The sequence below is a fragment of the Brachyhypopomus gauderio genome, chromosome 4 (assembly GCF_052324685.1).
Source record: "Brachyhypopomus gauderio isolate BG-103 chromosome 4, BGAUD_0.2, whole genome shotgun sequence".
In the NCBI taxonomy this organism is placed as follows: Eukaryota; Metazoa; Chordata; class Actinopteri; order Gymnotiformes; family Hypopomidae; genus Brachyhypopomus; species Brachyhypopomus gauderio.
In genome coordinates, this window is record NC_135214.1 from 34,820,660 (window position 1) to 34,837,926 (window position 17,267).

Genomic DNA, 17,267 nt, shown 5'->3' on the forward strand with positions numbered 1-17,267 from the left:
CCCTCAGGTGGCAATAGCAGATCTCGTGGAGGCTGTGAGTGCAGCTGACATTTTGCTCTTTGTGATTCCCCATCAGTTCATCCACAAAGTCTGTGACATCATGCAGGGAAAGATTAAACCAAATGCTTTTGGAATGTCACTCATCAAGGTCTCTCTCTCTCTCTCTCTCTCTCTCTCTCTCTCTCTCTCACTCTCTCTCTCACTCTCTTCCTCTGTCTCCCTCCCTCTCTCTCTCTCTCTTCTTCTGTCTCCCTCCCTCTCTCTTTCTCTCTCTCTCTCTCTCTCTCTCACTCTCTTCCTCTGTCTCCCTCCCTCTCTCTCTCTCTCTCTCTCTCACTCTCTTCCTCTGTCTCCCTCCCTCTCTCTTTCTCTCTCTCTCTCTCACTCTCTTCCTCTGTCTCCCTCCCTCTCTCTTTCTCTCTCTCTCTCACTCTCTTCCTCTGTCTCTCTCTCTCTCTCTCTCTCTCTCACTCATAAAGCACACGTGTCTGTTGGTGACTCCACTCTCCACAGCTGTTGTGTGTGTGCTATATGAGTGGATAAGACTTTCACACACTCAGCAGTCTGCACACAGAAACAGGAAACGGTCACTATTTTCAAGACACGGGAGCTGCAGAGAGATGACATTCTGCATTTTCTGTGTGTGTGTGTGTGTGTGTGTGTGTGTGTGTGTGTGTGTGTGTATGTGTGTGTGTGTGTGTGTAGGGAGTGGATGAGGGTCCTGGTGGTCTGAAGCTGATCTCTGAGGTGATTGGAGAGAAGCTAGGCATTAGCGTTAGTGTGCTAATGGGTGCAAACATCGCTAATGAGGTGGCTGAAGACAAATTCTGCGAGACCACCATTGGTGAGATCAACGGGCATGAAGCCTGTTTTTCTAGTACATTATGTCTCGTGCAGTCGTGGTGTGAGCCTGGTGGTTAGGGAGCCGATCTTGTGACCGAAGGGTCGTGGGTTCGATTCCCAGCTAGGCCATGACTGAGGTACCCTTGAGCAAGGCACTTAACCCCAACTACTGCCTGGGGCTGCCCACCGCTCTGGAAACATGTGCACCACAGACCCCTCGTGATCACTAGTGTGTGTGTGTTCTCACTGTACATATGGGCAAATGCAGAGGAAATCAGAGAGTTTGTGCGTTTGTGTTTGTCAGGCTGTAGGGATAAGGATCACGGAGCCTTATTGAAAGAGCTGATGCAGACGGATCACTTCCGGGTCACTGTGGTTGAAGAAGCTGAAGTGGTTGAAATCTGTGGTGCTCTAAAGGTTTGTTGACACCTCGTTTTCTCCTTTTGCTGTAGATTAAATTAGAATTAGATTATTATAAATATGTAGCTTAAATTAGAAATTATTATCCAAGTGTGTAAAAATGTACCAGTATGTAAAAAGCAACAAGTAAATCCGGATTGGAAAAGCTCTGTGCTGCTTTATAAATGACATTCTGTGGACTGTTGTAAGCTGCCCAACAAAGGGTGCTGTGATCTGTTTATGGGCCTCCTGAAAACATGAATGTGCTTTTAAAGATCATATTTAGTTACGTAGTTGTTGTTACAGACATATTGGTGTGCTCAGGGACACCCTTGACTTTGCAGAAGATAAAATTGGCTGTGTGTTTGTGTACCTGACTGAGTGTGTGTGTGTGTGTGTGCGCCTGACTGTGTGTGTGCCTGACTGTTTGTGTGCCTGACTGTTTGTGTGTGTGTGTATGTGTGCCTGATTGTGTGTGTGTTGTCCTCTGAGACATCTGTTGGACTCCCTATGTGATCTGCTCTGTCTGACGTGTATGTGTTTATATATGTATTTATGGTTGGTGTGGAGGTTGGTGGGGAGAGGGGGGGGGGGTATGTGTTAAGTCTACCTATGTATGTATCTATGTTGATGAGGCTTTGTACTGATGGTGAAAACAAATTTCCCCTGTGGACAATAAAGACTATCTATCTATCTCTCTGTGTGTGTGTGTGTGTGTGTGTGTGTGTGTGGTGTCATGCCAGTACATGATTCTGGAGTGCTGCCTTGTTGTGACTCCCCCTTTTTGGACTTGCCTGACATGTCCTGCACCCTCTCGTTCTGGTCCTGACACGTCCCGCACCCTCTCGTTCTGGTCCTGCTGAACACATGCGTTCCTGTAAACCTGCTGTACTGTTGCGTGTGCTGATTGGTGCACATTGAGTGTCCTCCTGTGTGCAGAACATCGTTGCCGTGGGAGCAGGGTTCTGTGACGGCTTGTGTTACGGTGACAACACCAAGGCGGCGGTGATCAGGCTCGGCTTGATGGAGATGATCGCCTTCGCCCGCCTCTTCTGCTCCACCCACTCCGTTTCCCCGGCAACCTTTCTAGAAAGTTGCGGCATTGCTGACCTCATCACCACGTGCTACGGAGGGCGCAACCGTCGCGTGGCCGAAGCTTTTGCCAGGACCGGCCGGGTGAGAGAATCGTCTCCGGACATCCCGCACGCCTTGTCCCACATTCGAACCTTCACCAACACTCAAGGCTTTTCCGGACGTCAGACCCGTCTCTCCTCACAGATACTTACTAATGAATTAGTGGTATAACTGAAGTGTTTCTTTGGGTCACAGTTGTTGGTCATGGTCCTACACCTGCTACTTTCTTTGGGACGTATGTGGTGTACTGAGGTAGTCAGACTCTGTGACCGAGGCAGCGTCGACAACCAAACAGGCATCGGGTGTAGCTGTGAGACATTCACTCTGTCTCCAAGGGCAACTGCAGCATTGTAGGACAATCTGAGGATGGATGGAGGCAGAGGGAGGGGCAGGACAGAGGAACCAATCACTGTGGAGATATTTAGTCCACAGGAAATGGAGAAACATGCTTGGATGTGCTGATATGGGCCGATTACAGTCACATTGATATTAAAACTTCATTGTTATCGTGATGGAACACACTACATGTATAAATGTGTGTGTGTGTGTGTGTGTGTGTGTGTGTGTGTGTGTGTGTGTGTGTGTGTGTGTGTGTGTGTGTGTGTGTGTGTGTGTAGTCACTAAAGGAGCTAGAAGAGGAGATGCTAAACGGACAGAAGCTTCAGGGTCCAGCCACGGCCGCTGAGGTCCACATTCTCCTGAAAGACAAAGATGTGCTGGCCAAGTGAGTTTCCCCACTAACCCAGAGGGCAGCTCCTCCAGTCTCAGACGTGTCCTCCACGTCTTCAGCTGCTGCGTTAGGGGACTCCACACGTCTCAGCATTCCTGAGTGGCTCTCTGCCTTTGCCTTTGTTCAGTGTTTCAGTAAGTCTCTCTCTATGTGTGTCTCTCTCTCTCCTCTAGGTTTCCCATGTTTACTGCGGTGTATGAGATTTGTTTCCAGGGCCGACCTGTAGCAGACTTCATCAGCTGCCTACAGAACCATCCAGCACATCAGTGATGTTGATCACTCTTAAACTATCACGGGTATGAGTGTGTATGCTTTTACACAGCAGGTGAACTGTAGTAACCCAGAATTCCAGTGTCTTACTGTAACTTGCTGTGTGTGGGGAGCTGACAGTCTCTTTACAAGTGTGTGTGTATACACCTTACAGTTGGACTGTAAACCTGCCTGCTTGTTTTTATTTGATGGAACCTCAGAAGTCTTAACGTAGCAAGACGCATGTTGAGCATCTATGTTACAGTGTGGACATATCGGAATGTCATAAAGAATATTACATGAACAATATCAGATTAATATCAGGTAATAGAGAAAATAAGGAAAGCAAACACAAAGGTTCTCCCAGTGGTGACAGGCCGCTCAGCGCGGTGACCCTTACGTTGGAGGCGTGGCATCAATCTCAGTCCAGAAGGGGGCAGCAAAAACACTGGACCACGCCCTCAACCTCCTACAGGCCTCGTAGAGAGAGGAGGTCTAGGTGTATATCTGAAGAAGTTAAGCAAGTTAAGAAAATCGGAAAAAAAAAGTCATTTTAAAAAGTATGAGACTGAAACCTTGCAGAAGTATTCTGACCCGCGTCTGTAAGTTTCTGTTAGAAACATTGCGATCCTGTTGCAGATCAACATGGCCAGACGGTGACATTTCTCAAGTGTTCAAGTGTTAAGGCAGCAGATCGGTGCCCTCGTCACAGACCTTAGTGAATCTTCCTCCCATGTGGTTCCACGCACAAAGCTTCATGTTCTCTTTGAGACCTTCACGTCACTTGGGCTGTTGCCAACACAGCATTTGCGGTTAACCCAAACGGTTACATAATTATCTCAGTTCATCTTTTTGCCACATTTTTTTTTTGCAGGATCACTCGGGTGTTTTGTGTGCTAAATCCTGACAGTCTTGTTGATGGCGATGTATAACAAATGCAGACTGTACTGCCCCCTGCTGGGGAAGTCCTCCCAGTGCAGTGCTCCCAAAACTGCATTTTGGCAGTTTTTTTTTCCCACCGGTTTAGCCTTTTACCCGAGTCACCCTCACAACGGCTTAGATCGCCCTGCGTCCTAGCTCGCCCCGCGGCCTGCACGGCGCTTGGATGGATGAAGCACATTTGATTTCTTCATTATGAAATACAGTCCCTGACATAAGTTCTGTTGCTTATCCATGTTGTGGAAACAAAAGCTTATAACCTGACTTTAAATTCATCGATTGGTTTTAGAAATGACTCATATGAAAGCTGAAACCCTCCCAAATGAGATTTAATTTAACTGGGCTGGCCAGTCCTTGAGCACCTTGATCTTCTTCGCCTTAAGGAACTTTCATGTAGAGATGGATGTATGAGATGGAGCACCATCCTGCTGCAAAATTTTACCCCTTTTATGATTGGGAATGTAAGATGTAGCTAATACTTCTTGATATTTTAGGCTATTGATATTGCCTTCCACCTTGCAAATGTTTTGCACACCTCCATACTGATTGTAACCCCAGACCATGATCTTTCCACCACCAAACTTGACTGTTTCCTGGGTGAATCTTGGATCCATACGGGCTCCAGTAGGTCTCCTGCAGTATTTGCGGCGGCTGTGGTGTAATTCAACTGAAGATTCATCTGAGAAATCCACCTTCTGCCACTTTTCCAGCATCCATCCGTTTAGTAGGCTGTGGGTATTTTACCTGCCTTTAGTTTAATGCTGGCTTCTGGGCACTGATTCGACCATGGAGGCCATTTCGAGACAGAATCCTACAAACTGTTCTAGTTGACAGAGGGACTTGAGGTGACCAGGCCTGGTGGAGCTCTGCTGCAGTGGAAGAGGGACTGGCTTTGGATTTTCTAACCAACAAATGTTCCTCCCGAGCAGTTGTCTTGTGGGATCTGCCGGACCTAGGCTTGTCAAAAACATCTCCAGTCTCTTCAAATATTTTTTAAATTCTTTGTAGGGGGGCGCTAGTGAGCAAGCGATGGAGTAGGTCGCGTCGTGCAGAGCTCTTCAAACTTTTAATCATTTAAGTGATATATCGACGTAATAGTCCAGAAGTCTCTTAATTTACATCCAATTTGTATATCCAACGGAAGGGGAAGGCAAGTCATGGCCAGTAGAACCGCTAAAGGACGAGCTGCTACTATTTCTAAGTCTGGGCCTGCTAAGGCTGATGCGCCATCATCCCCCCAGGATTCGGGTGATCCAGCCGACCCTGTTCAAACACCTGGGGAGACGGTAAGCCCCTCCCAAACCATGGCCTTCAAGGACGAACTTGTGGCGGCGCTACGAGAAGATTTTGCGAGTATCTTCAAAGATGAGATTCGAGCGGTGTTTGAAAGCGAAATGTCCGCTCTTAAACAAGAGATGCAAGCGGCAAAAACTGACATTTCTAACTTTAAGACAGCGGTAAGGAAGGATGTAGCGGCGATGGAAAACACTATGGAACAGATGGAAAAGGGGCTTTCTGGGTGCTCGGATGATGTTGTGGCATTGCAGCATACAGTACAACAACTTTCAACCCAGGTGATGGCTTTGGAGAACAAATGTGAAGATTTGGAGGGTAGATCCAGACGTAACAATATCCGGATAATAGGTGTGCCGGAGAGCACGGGCAGCTGCAGCGTTGCGGCAGTCTCCGTGCTCCTGAAGGATGCCTTCCAGCTAGAAAAGGCCCCTCTACTGGATAGAGCGCACCGCACTCTACAGCCACCACCGAAGCAAGGGGCAACTCCTAGAGCTATAGTTGCGCGTCTACATTATTTTCATGACTGCTCTAATATCCTGCGCCTGGCCAGAGAGAGGAAACGTGTGACAGTGAATGACTTGACCATCTCTGTGTACCCGGACTACACGACCAAGGTAGCCCGTGCACGAGCAGCCTTCAATGGCATCAGACAGCAGCTGCGTGGCATTGAGGGGCTTCGCTTTGGCATACTTCACCCGGCAAAGCTTCGAATCACCTACAACGGAGTGGAGAAGATTTTTACTTCGCCGGATGAAGCTCAGAAGTACATCGCACAAGACATTACAAAATAACCATACGCCGTCGTGTCGTACTTTCCTAACCTAAAGGAGAGACTGTCTTTGACTGTGTTTACTTGAGCGGACGGGACCCAGCAGGACATTGTTTTACTTCTCATGAGAGGTATGAGAATAGGTCTTGGGCAAAAAATGCATAAGTAAGGTCAAAGTATGGATCTTCCTGAGGTGAGTTCATTTGTAAAGAGTATAAGGTTATAGTAAGTTTATTAATATACTGTGAAAACAAGGGATGTTATGTTTGACTTGATATTGTACGTCTAAAAGTTCATATGTTTTGGAGAGCTTAGTTTCGAGCTTAATAGTTTCCCAATATAAGCACATTGTGTGGATACAATTATAGTGGGGAGGGGGTTCAATCGGTTATTGTGGGTAAGAAGGAAGTGGGAATGAGGGATTTGAAAATGTCTCAATGTTTATTTGTATTTTTTTATATGATTTCTATTATAGTTTATCTAATATATTTTTTAGTCTCATACAATGATAGGGGGTTAATAAGGGATGTGTGTAATCTTGAATTATGGCTCAGAGTGTGAGAATAGGAGGGAAGATGGCAAGCCCAATTTCATTTGTAAGCTGGAAAGTTAAAGGCATAAATCATCCTGTAAAGCGAAAGAGAATTCTTACACATTTACATCAGTTAAAGGTGGACATTGCTTTCCTTCAGGAAACTCACTTAGATACATCTAGACATGCTCATTTATATAGTAGATGGGTGGGTGAAGTTTATCATTCAAGGTTTCAATTTAGATCAAGAGGGGTGGCAATTCTAATTAGTAAACATGTGCCTTTTGTTCCTTCCTAGATTGACAGAGATCCAAAGGGCCGATATGTCATTGTTACTGGCAAAATATATGACATGCCAGTTGTTCTGGTCAGCGTGTATGCCCCTAACTGGGATGATGCTGCATTTTTCACAAATTTATTCTCTCGATTACCAGATTTAAATGAACATCGTCTGATTATGGCTGGAGACATGAACTGTGTGTTGTCACCTAGATTGGACCGTAGTTCTGCTAGAGATATGGTAATTTCTAAATCGGCCCACACAGTTAAACTATTTCTCGATACCTATGGTGTTGCTGATGTTTGGCGTTTTCTTAATCCCATGGCTCGCAAGTATTCCTTTTATTCAGCTGTTCATAAAACATATTCACGTATTGATTATATTTTTATGGATAAGGGTCTACTCCCTCTAGTTCAGGAATGTGATTATCATCCAATTGTAATATCTGATCATGCTCCTCATAGATTGAAGCTTAATTTTCCAGCCATGAAACCAGTTTATAGACCATGGCGGCTTAACTCACTTTTACTTTCAGATAAACATTTTTTAGATTTTGTTTCCTCACAGATAGATTTTTTTCTAGAAATTAATCAAACACCTAATATGTCACCGTCAGTAGTTTGGGAAACACTTAAAGCATATTTAAGAGGTCAGATTATTTCCTATAATGCACAGTCACGGAAAATTAGGAATAACCGTATTAATGAACTGATTAGACAAATTGGCGATCATGATGATCAGTTGGCAACATTACACTCTGACGAGGGCTTTAAGGAACGTTTAGTACTTCAAAAGGAATTCAATTTGTTGACTACACAAAAAGTGGAGAATCTTTTGGTTAGAGCCCGCCATACATACTATGAACATGGTGAGAAATCAGGGAAACTTCTAGCCCACCAGCTGCGTAGGAAAGCAGCGAGACACACAATTTCAGAAGTCAGGGACGAATCCGGTGCAGTCTGTATCGATCATGCTGCAATTAACTCGCGATTTATGAGGTACTACTGTAACCTATACACGTCAGAGTCACAAAAGAATGAATGCCTAATTAAGTCATTTTTTCAAAATTTAGAGATTCCCCGTATAGATCCATTAAAAAAGGCTGAATTGGAGTCTCCATTTTCGATTAGAGAAATCGAGGAAGCCATTAGAAGTATGCAAGGGGGTAAATCGCCTGGCCCAGATGGGTATTCAGCAGATTTCTTAAAAAAATTCTCAAATCAATTGGCCCCTCTTTTAACTTCTGTATATAATGACTCTTTGTTGACTGGATTAATGCCTGAAACAATGCGACAAGCTACTATATCTCTTATTCAGAAAAAAGGTAAAAATAAACAGGAGTGTGGCTCTTATCGTCCTATTTCTCTACTTAATGTGGACAATAAAATATTTGCAAAAATGATTGCACGTCGTCTCGAACTTGTTCTCCCAACTATAATCTCACCAGATCAAACAGGTTTTGTAAAAAATCGATATTCCACCTTCAACATTAGACGATTGTATAACATAATATATAGTCCCTCTCCACCTGACAGACCAGAAGTGGTTATATCCTTAGATGCCGAGAAGGCATTTGATCGGGTGGAATGGGACTTTCTATTCTACATGCTTGAAGCATTTGGTTTTGGGCCAAGTATTATATCATGGATAAAGATTCTTTACAAACTGCCAATGGCAGCAGTCCAGACTAATAACAACATATCACCATATTTTACACTTACACGAGGGACAAGACAGGGATCACCACTGTCTCCCCTTCTTTTTGCGATAGTAATGGAACCGTTAGCCATAGCACTACGTAGTAATAAGGACATTAAAGGTATCAATAGGGCAGATGGGGAGCATAAAGTCTCACTGTACGCAGACGACATGTTGCTTTATTTGTCTGATGCGTTTACATCTCTTCCTTATGTTCTTAATCTCCTTTCTGAATTTGGCAAGATTTCTGGGTATAAAGTGAATACACAAAAAAGCGAGTTGATGCCCATAAATCTGGTAGCAAGAGAGTCCTTGCTCGTCCACACGTTGCCATTTAAAGTCTGCATGGAAAAAATCAAATACCTTGGTGTTTGGGTCACTCACAGGTTTAAAGATCTTTTCTCTGCAAATTTTCCTCCTCTATTGTCCTCTATACAGGCAGATCTTGATCGCTGGGATTTAATACCCATGTCTTTGGCAGGCAGAATAAATACAATAAAAATGAGTGTATTGCCTAAATTTCTCTATATGTTTCAGTGTATACCAGTATTCTTAACAAAAACATTTTTTATTTCCTTAGATAAAAGGTTCTCTTCTTTTATTTGGAATAAAAAGAAACCACGCATACGTAATTCTATATTACAGAGACCTTGTGAGCAGGGAGGAATGGGACTGCCGAATTTTCAATTTTACTATTGGGCAGCGAATATCAAAATGATTTCCTACTGGATGGAACAGAATGAAACATCTCTTGCATCTGATTGGCTGAATGTGGAAAGAGGTTCCTGTGAAAACACTTCATTATGTGCGTTGTTATATTCTGGCAGGCCATATTCAGAGCCTATGAAAAAGTATACCTCAAACCCAGTTGTAATTCATTCATTAAAAATTTGGAATCAATTTAGACAGTCTTTCAAAGTTAGTAAGTTCTCAATACTCGCCCCCATTGTAAAAAATCATGTTTTTTTGCCATCCCTGCTGGATAATGCATATAGTGTTTGGTTTAGGCATGGGATACGTTCATTCAAAGATATGTTCATAAATGATTCATTTGCATGTTTTGATCAGATTGTGGAGACATTCAATATTCCCAGGACGCATTTCTACAGATATTTACAGGTTCGTAGCTTTGTATCATCTAATATAAGTCAGTTCCCTTCACAACCTCCAGATACATGCCTAGATTTAGTTATCGATTGCATTCTATCCAAAAAATGCAAGATAGGGGACATATATTTTTTATTAATGACAGAGAATATGACAAATCTCGAACCTCTCAAGGATCAGTGGGAAAAAGGTCTGAATACAGAAATCACAGAAACAATTTGGTCAAGGATGATGAAGGGTATACATTCATCCTCGATATGTACGAGACATAAAGTTAAGCAGTTTAAAATATTTCATCGACTGCACTGGACCAAAGTTAAGTTGTCCCGTATTTATCCCGACACTGATACAACATGCGATCGTTGCAAGCAGAACCCACCCTAATACATATGTTGTGGGACTGCCCTAAAATTCAAGATTTTTGGCAATCAATATTTGATACGCTTTCCAACACTATTGACAAACAATTGGATTTATCGGCCCCCCTTGCTTTATTTGGTGTGGTAACACAAAATCTTATTTTAAACAATAATAAATTGAATCTTTAATCCTTTGCCACGCTAGTAGCTAGAAGACAAATTCTGGTCAAATGGAAAGACTTGAATCCCCCAACATTCGCACAGTGGATTAAGGATATGGTGTATTTTATCAATATGGAGAAGATTAGGTACACTCTTAAGGGATCAACAGATAGATTTTCATTAATTTGGCAGCCCTTTCTTATTCAAGTTGAGTCTTTGAGTTCTGTCAGTTTAATACTTCAGTAGAATGAGCAAGCCAAGTAATTGAGAAAATTGTTTAGCTATGCCTTGGTACTGTCTTCCCTCTAATGCTTATAGTAGTTTATACTGAAATATTCTGATTATACCCCCTATCAGTGATTCCAAATTTATCATTGTTTAATATGGTTTATATATTTTTATTTGTTGGTATTATTATTATTGTATGTATGTCAAAATGTGCACATATTTGCGTAGGCAGGTATGTGCGTATGTATATTATGTTATTATTTATTTACTTAACCATGATTATGATTATTATTATTTATTTAGTTATTGAGTTATATTTCCTTTTTGGTTATATTCTTTCATTGTCAGGGTCGGGAGTGGGTGGGGGAAATCTTTGTAGCAAGTGTTAAAGTTGTGATGCCACATTTAAAATTGAAAAACTAATAAATAAACTTTGTTTAAAAAAAAAAAATTCTTTGTACTTGACGCTGAGACACATTAAAGGTGCCAACAGGATGGGTGCCGCAGGATGGATTTTTGGCATGTTGTCAGAGGTCAAGTTGCAGTGCAAGTGAAGGTCTGGGGTGCTGGAGTTATTTTTATACACACCCACTAATTAACCAATCAATTAGTGAGCAATGATCAATGATCAATATTTCTGCAGTAAAGCAAATTTATTTTTGTATATTAAATCTCATTTGGGAGCTTTCATATGAGTCATTTCTAAAACCAATCGATGAATTTAAAGTCAAGTTATAAGCTTTTGTTTCCACAACATGGAGAAGCGACAGAACTTAAATCAGGGACTGTACATGTCACATTCAGAATGGCCCACTTTATTGAACACTCCAGCTCTTTCATGATTGGAGGATTCCTCTATGGAAATTAAGCCCCAGAATGCAGCATGGGTGACATGACTCGACTCGAGCACCATGACACGACGAGCTCTTCCTGTCAGGTGTCACCAGTTCAGGCTGGCGGAGGCAGAGTGCGGGTGGGCGGGCTGTTTTCTTGGTACAACTTGGGTCCTGCGATACCTGTGGATGAACGATTGGACAGCAGGACTTACATTAGCAAGTCAGGCTGTTCGGGGGCATGTCACAACCTCCATCTAATTTTTGCCAGCTGCAGGAAGCAAGATGAATTACTGCACTCCTAAAGGCCAAAGTCTCTTCTCATCACTGCTGCTTAAAATAGTCTCACCTTTTACTTGGAGTCACATACCAGCGCTGTGGTGCTTCTCCAAGCTCGGCATGGTAAGTTAAAACAAGAAGGGATTTGACTAGGCTTGGCACAAGGCACACGAGTCTTATTACATGGTGCGCTATATGTTTTTGAGCCAATGATGGTATTCCTGGCCCCGCCAGCGTGGTGTCTGCCTTTGGTTCTGTTTCACGGGGTGACTGCACAGAAACCATCGCGATGGTTAAAGCACATCCTCATTGTTGCTAAGAGATGCCACCTAACTTCTACTCCCAGTTCTCTGTGATGGGATCACGTCTGCAGCTGGTCCAGATAACCTGAAGATCATGACTGATGCCCACGTGCCACTGGACCAAAGGACCTGGAGATACGTTGTCCACCAGTGGGAGAAGGTTTCATGTTTGAGGACCGACGTCACAAATAAAAAAATTGTACAAAAAACTCAAACATTGGCACATTAACTTTTGCAAAGATAAACTTTTCAGTTGAATTTTAATTTTCTGCAAGAATGAATACGTACCAGTAGAGCTGGTATTAAAACCCTTAAAGAATGATAGATTATAGCTTTTTAAGATATTTGAAAGACACAGAGATACACAGACTATGTTTATAAATGATCCAGGATTAGTATGGTTATCTGCAATATGCACTGACCAATCTAAATGACCAAGGCATGTACACATAAACGCTCCACCCGGTTCTGGTCACTTCAGCCGTGCTGAACATGGCCTGCCCAGCAGTGCTGGAGTGTTAATAGCGGATCGCGGGGCAGCTGTCCATCAGTTCAAACACATCCTCACTGAAGTCATTGTACTGCAGACTGGAGGAAAACAAACAAACTCAGTCACACACAACTGCAGCAAAGTGTCTGCACTATACACAGCACTGCAGTGCAGAGTGGTGTGTGTGTGTGTGTGTGTGTGTGTGTGTGTGTGTGTGTGTGTGTGTGTGTGTGTGCCCTACTGATATTCAGACTTACTTGAGCTCAGTCACCATTGGATGATCTTGAATGAGTTTGACCAATCGGGGCACGGATGAATCTGTTAGGCCATTGTTCTTTAGTATGAGGGTGGTTAAGGAGTTGTTGGCGGTTATGGCTTCACAGAGCTCATCAACGCAGGTGTCTGTCAACTCCATCATCTCCAGACTGCAGAGATGTGACGAACAAGCAAACATCTGAGGTGTGTAATGTGCATTAGTGTGGGAGAGCTTGAAGTGCATGTGTGTGAATGTGTGTGTGTTGGACTCCGGGTACTGAATTCTCTGTGCATGTGTGTGTGTATTTACTCAAGATGCTGTAGCCTGCAGTGAGTGTGTTTCAGGGCGTTCCAGATGTGTTTCACTCCAGTTTCTCCTGCTGGGTTTAATCCAATGTCGAGATGTTTTAATCTAGACACCCCAGACCCCAACACACTGCCCAGTGCACTGAAGACTTCGCCTGTCAGCTCACACCGACCCATACTGGAACAAAATTAACAGCATCACACACACACACACACACACACACACACACACACACACACACACACACACACTATTACAAATACAACAGCAGTCTAAGCTTAAAGTAAGAAATTAACTAAATAAAACTGAGATAAAAGAGTAAACCGGAACAAGAGGTTCCATGTGAACAGGACGACATAAACCAGTTTTAATGCAGGACCATGGGGCATACACATCCAAATGAACAGGAGTCCGTCCTGTGGAGGTGAAATCACACATACACACACACCATAGTTTCTCCAGGGAACATGTGGGAGATCTGAGAGCATCACAGATGAGGATGCCTCCTGATTGGTGGAGCTCGTTGACGGACAGATCCAGCTCAGTTAGGCAGCAGTTATTGGACTGGAGTGCAGCTGCTAGGAAAGGGCAGCACGAGTCCTCCAGCTCGCAGTCGAACAGCCTACAGAAGAAAGACATGGGGAAGCTGGGAAATGAAGTCATCATGAAGTTATTGTGAAGTCATCATGAAGTTATTGTGAAGTCATTATGAAGTTATCGTGAAGTTATTGTGAAGTCTGGATCAGGTGCGTTCCATTAGGGTTGTAAAGAAACTCTGCAGGGTGAAAGGTCTTCAGGACCCTAGCTGGGCACCTCTGCTGTAGAGCACATGTAGGTTGTTTGTGTGCACGTGTAGTGTGCGTGTGTGTGTGCACCTCAGCGCCATCAAGCTGCAGCAGCCGGACTGGAGTGTGTGTGTGAGGAGTTCCAAGCTGTCCCCCGCCAGGACGTTCCCGCTCAGGTCCAACGTCTTCAGCGCAGAGAGCGCGCCACACATCGCTGACGCCAACGGTGCCACACACGCCCCGCTCAGAGCACAGTGGTCAAGACTGTGGAATACACACACCCATACGCACGCAGGACAGTGTCAGGATGTCCTGACAGTCCACACTCAGTGTGTGTGTGTGTGTGTGCGTGTGTGTACGAGCGTCAGAGGGAGAACCTGAGTTCCTGAAGTGCGCAGGCGGACGGTCCCAGTGCCCTGAGGAGACGGGACACGCCCTGATCCTGCAGGTCGTTTGCACTCAGATCCAGCACACGTAGCTTCGACACAGATAGTAGCTTAGATAGAGCTTCACCACATGCTGGAGTTAAAGCACATGCCCTCAACCTGCACACACACACGCACACGCACTCCGAGTTAGTTTAACAGGAGTGTTTCTATGTAACTTAACGTGTTCTGACACATTTGCATTTTGAGCAGTGGCTACATTTCCGCCACATAAAGGCCAAGACCCATGAGAGTGCGGCTAGCTGGGGGCATTTTCACGACGGGAGATCAGTAGGTGTGGTAGTGGATCAGGGCTGGTGCGGGTGGAGAAACATACCTCAGGATCTGCAGGCTGGAGGACTCCAGGGGCACACAGAGGTTCTGGACTCCTTCGTCTCCCAGGTTGGAGTAGTTCAGGTCCAACTGGGCGGCCTGCCCTTCCCTCATAGCCCGTGCGAGGCAGGTAATCACACTTACGCTTACGTGACTCTGAGCCAAACTGGGAGGTCAAAGGTCACATGATAAAGGGACAGTCTTGGGGAAACAGTGTGGGTGAAGCCAACACAAGGAAAGCCACCAATCTGCTGGTACTGCCATCCTTACCCATTCAGCACGCCATATGACAATCTTTTACATGATAGGAGTTCATTGTTAATACAATATGCACACATAACTGCAATTCAGCGACCAAGAAAACTGTGTTTTCTCTTTATCACCAAATTTTCATCACACTATACAGCAGTAAAGGCTTTAATCCTGCGTTTAACTGTGTTCTGCGTTTTAGTTTACCTCACATCCCGTACCTCAGAACTACCTCAGATCTACCTCAGAACTACCTCAGAACTACCTCAGATCTACCTCTGAACTACCTCTGATCTACCTCTGATCTACCTCTGATCTACCTCAGAACTACCTCTGATCTACCTCTGATCTACCTCTGATCTACCTCTGATCTACCTCAGAACTACCTCAAATCTACCTCACATCCCCGTACCTCAGATCTACCTCAGATCTACCTCAGAACTACCTCAGAACTACCTCACATCCCCGTACCTCAGATCTACCTCAGATCTACCTCACATCCCCGTACCTCAGATCTACCTCAGAACTACCTCAGTGTCTCTCCTCACCTGATTAATCTGGCCAGCTGAACAGCAGGTGTGAGCTTCTCCGCCTGCTCCTCCGTCAGTGAGCTCATGTACAGGTTCAGGTGCTTCATCTCCCCCACGCAGCTCACCACGAACGCCAGCGCGGCGCAGTCTGGGCCTCGCAGGCCACCGTAGCCCACCGCCCTCCACTCGCAGGACGCCAGGCTCTCACGCACCAGCGCGGGGCTGTGTGCGTGATGGAGGAGACGCAATATACGCCACTGATCTCTCTTCTCGTTACCCGGCAACACCCGTGCGGTCGCGCTCATCAGCCACACGTGGAAGTCCCACAGGCGGCCGCTGCCGAGCCGCCCCACACACGCTTCCAGAAGCTTCCGCTGGGCTGGGTCTGAAAGGCCAGCCAGAAACTCAAGGCAGAGGTCCTGACGTTCTTCCAGGGTCCCGTCCCCATTGTGCTCCGACTGGTCGATGTAGAAGGATGTTGCTAGTAAGAACTCTTGGAATACTGGTGACAGGAAGGAGAATGTGACATCAGGGGAAGTGAGGTCATCTCCAACCACGCGCAGGAAAGCAGGAAGGAGCAGGGTGCTCAGGAAGGGCTCCAGGCCGCATGTGATGAGGTCATCGCGGGTGCAGCGGGTGGTGCCGAGGGAGGCGTAGTGGTCTGCGAGTTTACCCAGACCGGAGAGGAGCTCCCTGGCCGTGTGGACGTCCATGCCGTGGTCCTGCAGGAGTGTGTGTGTGACGGCGCAGAGCAGCTCGGTCAGCGTGTTGGGCAAACACTCCTGCTGCAGCCGTCGTGCTGTGCACACGCAGCACAGCGTCCAGCAAAACGCAGGACACGCCCACAGCTCGGACACGCCCACTGCCCGCTCACAGTGATCGAGAACATCCTCTGCTCCTGTCTCGAAGAACCCCTGGAAGAAGGTTCTCCTCTGAGCACGGGAGAAGCCCAGGATGTAGGTGCACCGCACTGTTTCCAGGGGAACATGTTCTCTGGAGGTGAGCAGCAGTGATGCTCCAGGCAGCAGAGAGCCCTGCAGCAGACTGTGCAGCAGCACGCCGCCCCCTGCTGGTTGCCACGGGTCATGCACCAGCGTGTCGGAGGAAGGAGGGTCAGAGAGGAAGCTCTGGAGGTCGTCCAGCCCGTCCAACACCAGGAGCAGTTTGTGAGGTGTCTGAACAGCTAATGTCAGAGCCTCAGCTGAGAGGTGTGTGTGTGTGCTCAACAGCAGCCCCTGCAGACTGTCTTCGTGCATGCAGAGTGCCCGCACACACACACGCAGCAGGAGTGTGTAGTGTTGCAGGCAGGACCCGGCAGCCCAGTCCCAGACCAGCTTCTCCACCACCACCGTCTTTCCCATACCAGCTCCACCACACAGCACCACCCTGGGACACTCGCTGCCTGCAGCAAACGCTTTCGAAAGCAGCGTCTCCACACTCTCCCAGTCCCTGTGCTCCTCCGGGCTGGCGTCCTCCCCCAGGCTGGCGGACAGGGGTGTGTACCCCTGACCTAAAAGCACCTCCTTGGCAGTCTGCCCCCCTAAAAGAGAGCTGGTCTGTACTGAGGTCAGCACACCGTTTCTCAAGGCTTCCTTGTGCAACTTCTGAACCTCTGCCAGAAAAAGAAATGAAGGGAGTTGGTCTTGAGAAAGTCCGTTACCTCATACATGTATTTGGACATAGAGAAGACGTGTTGGGTGGAAAAAATCTAAATCTATATAAATTTGTTTTGATTTATGGCTATAACCTCTAGT

At 45.7% G+C, this 17,267-nt stretch overlaps 2 protein-coding genes across 10 annotated transcripts in view; one reads left to right on the plus strand and one right to left on the minus strand.

The window, feature by feature from the left end:
• gpd1a (glycerol-3-phosphate dehydrogenase 1a) overlaps window positions 1-17,267 on the plus strand; it is a 22,120-nt gene that overhangs the window by 1,751 nt on the left and 3,102 nt on the right. Inside the window, exons 3-9 of one of the 7 annotated variants that reach the window (XR_013130605.1) lie at window positions 8-148; window positions 706-844; window positions 1,148-1,260; window positions 2,182-2,418; window positions 2,994-3,100; window positions 3,280-3,402; window positions 13,013-13,088. Coding sequence is in view for 6 of the 7 variants with exons in the window: in XM_077004284.1 (XP_076860399.1) it covers window positions 8-148; window positions 706-844; window positions 1,148-1,260; window positions 2,182-2,418; window positions 2,994-3,100; window positions 3,280-3,376 (834 nt within the window). In the remaining variant the exon portion in view is untranslated. Of the gene's footprint in view, window positions 1-7; window positions 149-705; window positions 845-1,147; window positions 1,261-2,181; window positions 2,419-2,993; window positions 3,101-3,279; window positions 3,543-3,994; window positions 12,724-13,012; window positions 13,443-17,267 lie in introns of those variants that run through there. The other 6 variants (XM_077004284.1, XM_077004280.1, XM_077004282.1 and 3 more) reach the window with 6 other exon arrangements.
• Window positions 10,323-17,267, minus strand: part of LOC143513171 (NACHT, LRR and PYD domains-containing protein 12) — an 8,012-nt gene continuing 1,067 nt past the window's right edge. Inside the window, exons 2-10 of one of the 3 annotated variants that reach the window (XR_013130604.1) lie at window positions 15,532-17,125; window positions 14,739-14,900; window positions 14,354-14,521; window positions 14,067-14,240; window positions 13,640-13,813; window positions 13,195-13,368; window positions 12,887-13,054; window positions 12,562-12,727; window positions 10,323-11,741 (exon numbers count right to left, since the gene is read on the minus strand). Coding sequence is in view for 1 of the 3 variants with exons in the window: in XM_077004275.1 (XP_076860390.1) it covers window positions 12,658-12,727; window positions 12,887-13,054; window positions 13,195-13,368; window positions 13,640-13,813; window positions 14,067-14,240; window positions 14,354-14,521; window positions 14,739-14,900; window positions 15,532-17,125 (2,684 nt within the window). In the remaining 2 variants the exon portion in view is untranslated. Of the gene's footprint in view, window positions 11,742-11,834; window positions 12,728-12,886; window positions 13,055-13,194; window positions 13,369-13,639; window positions 13,814-14,066; window positions 14,241-14,353; window positions 14,522-14,738; window positions 14,901-15,531; window positions 17,126-17,267 lie in introns of those variants that run through there. The other 2 variants (XR_013130603.1, XM_077004275.1) reach the window with 2 other exon arrangements.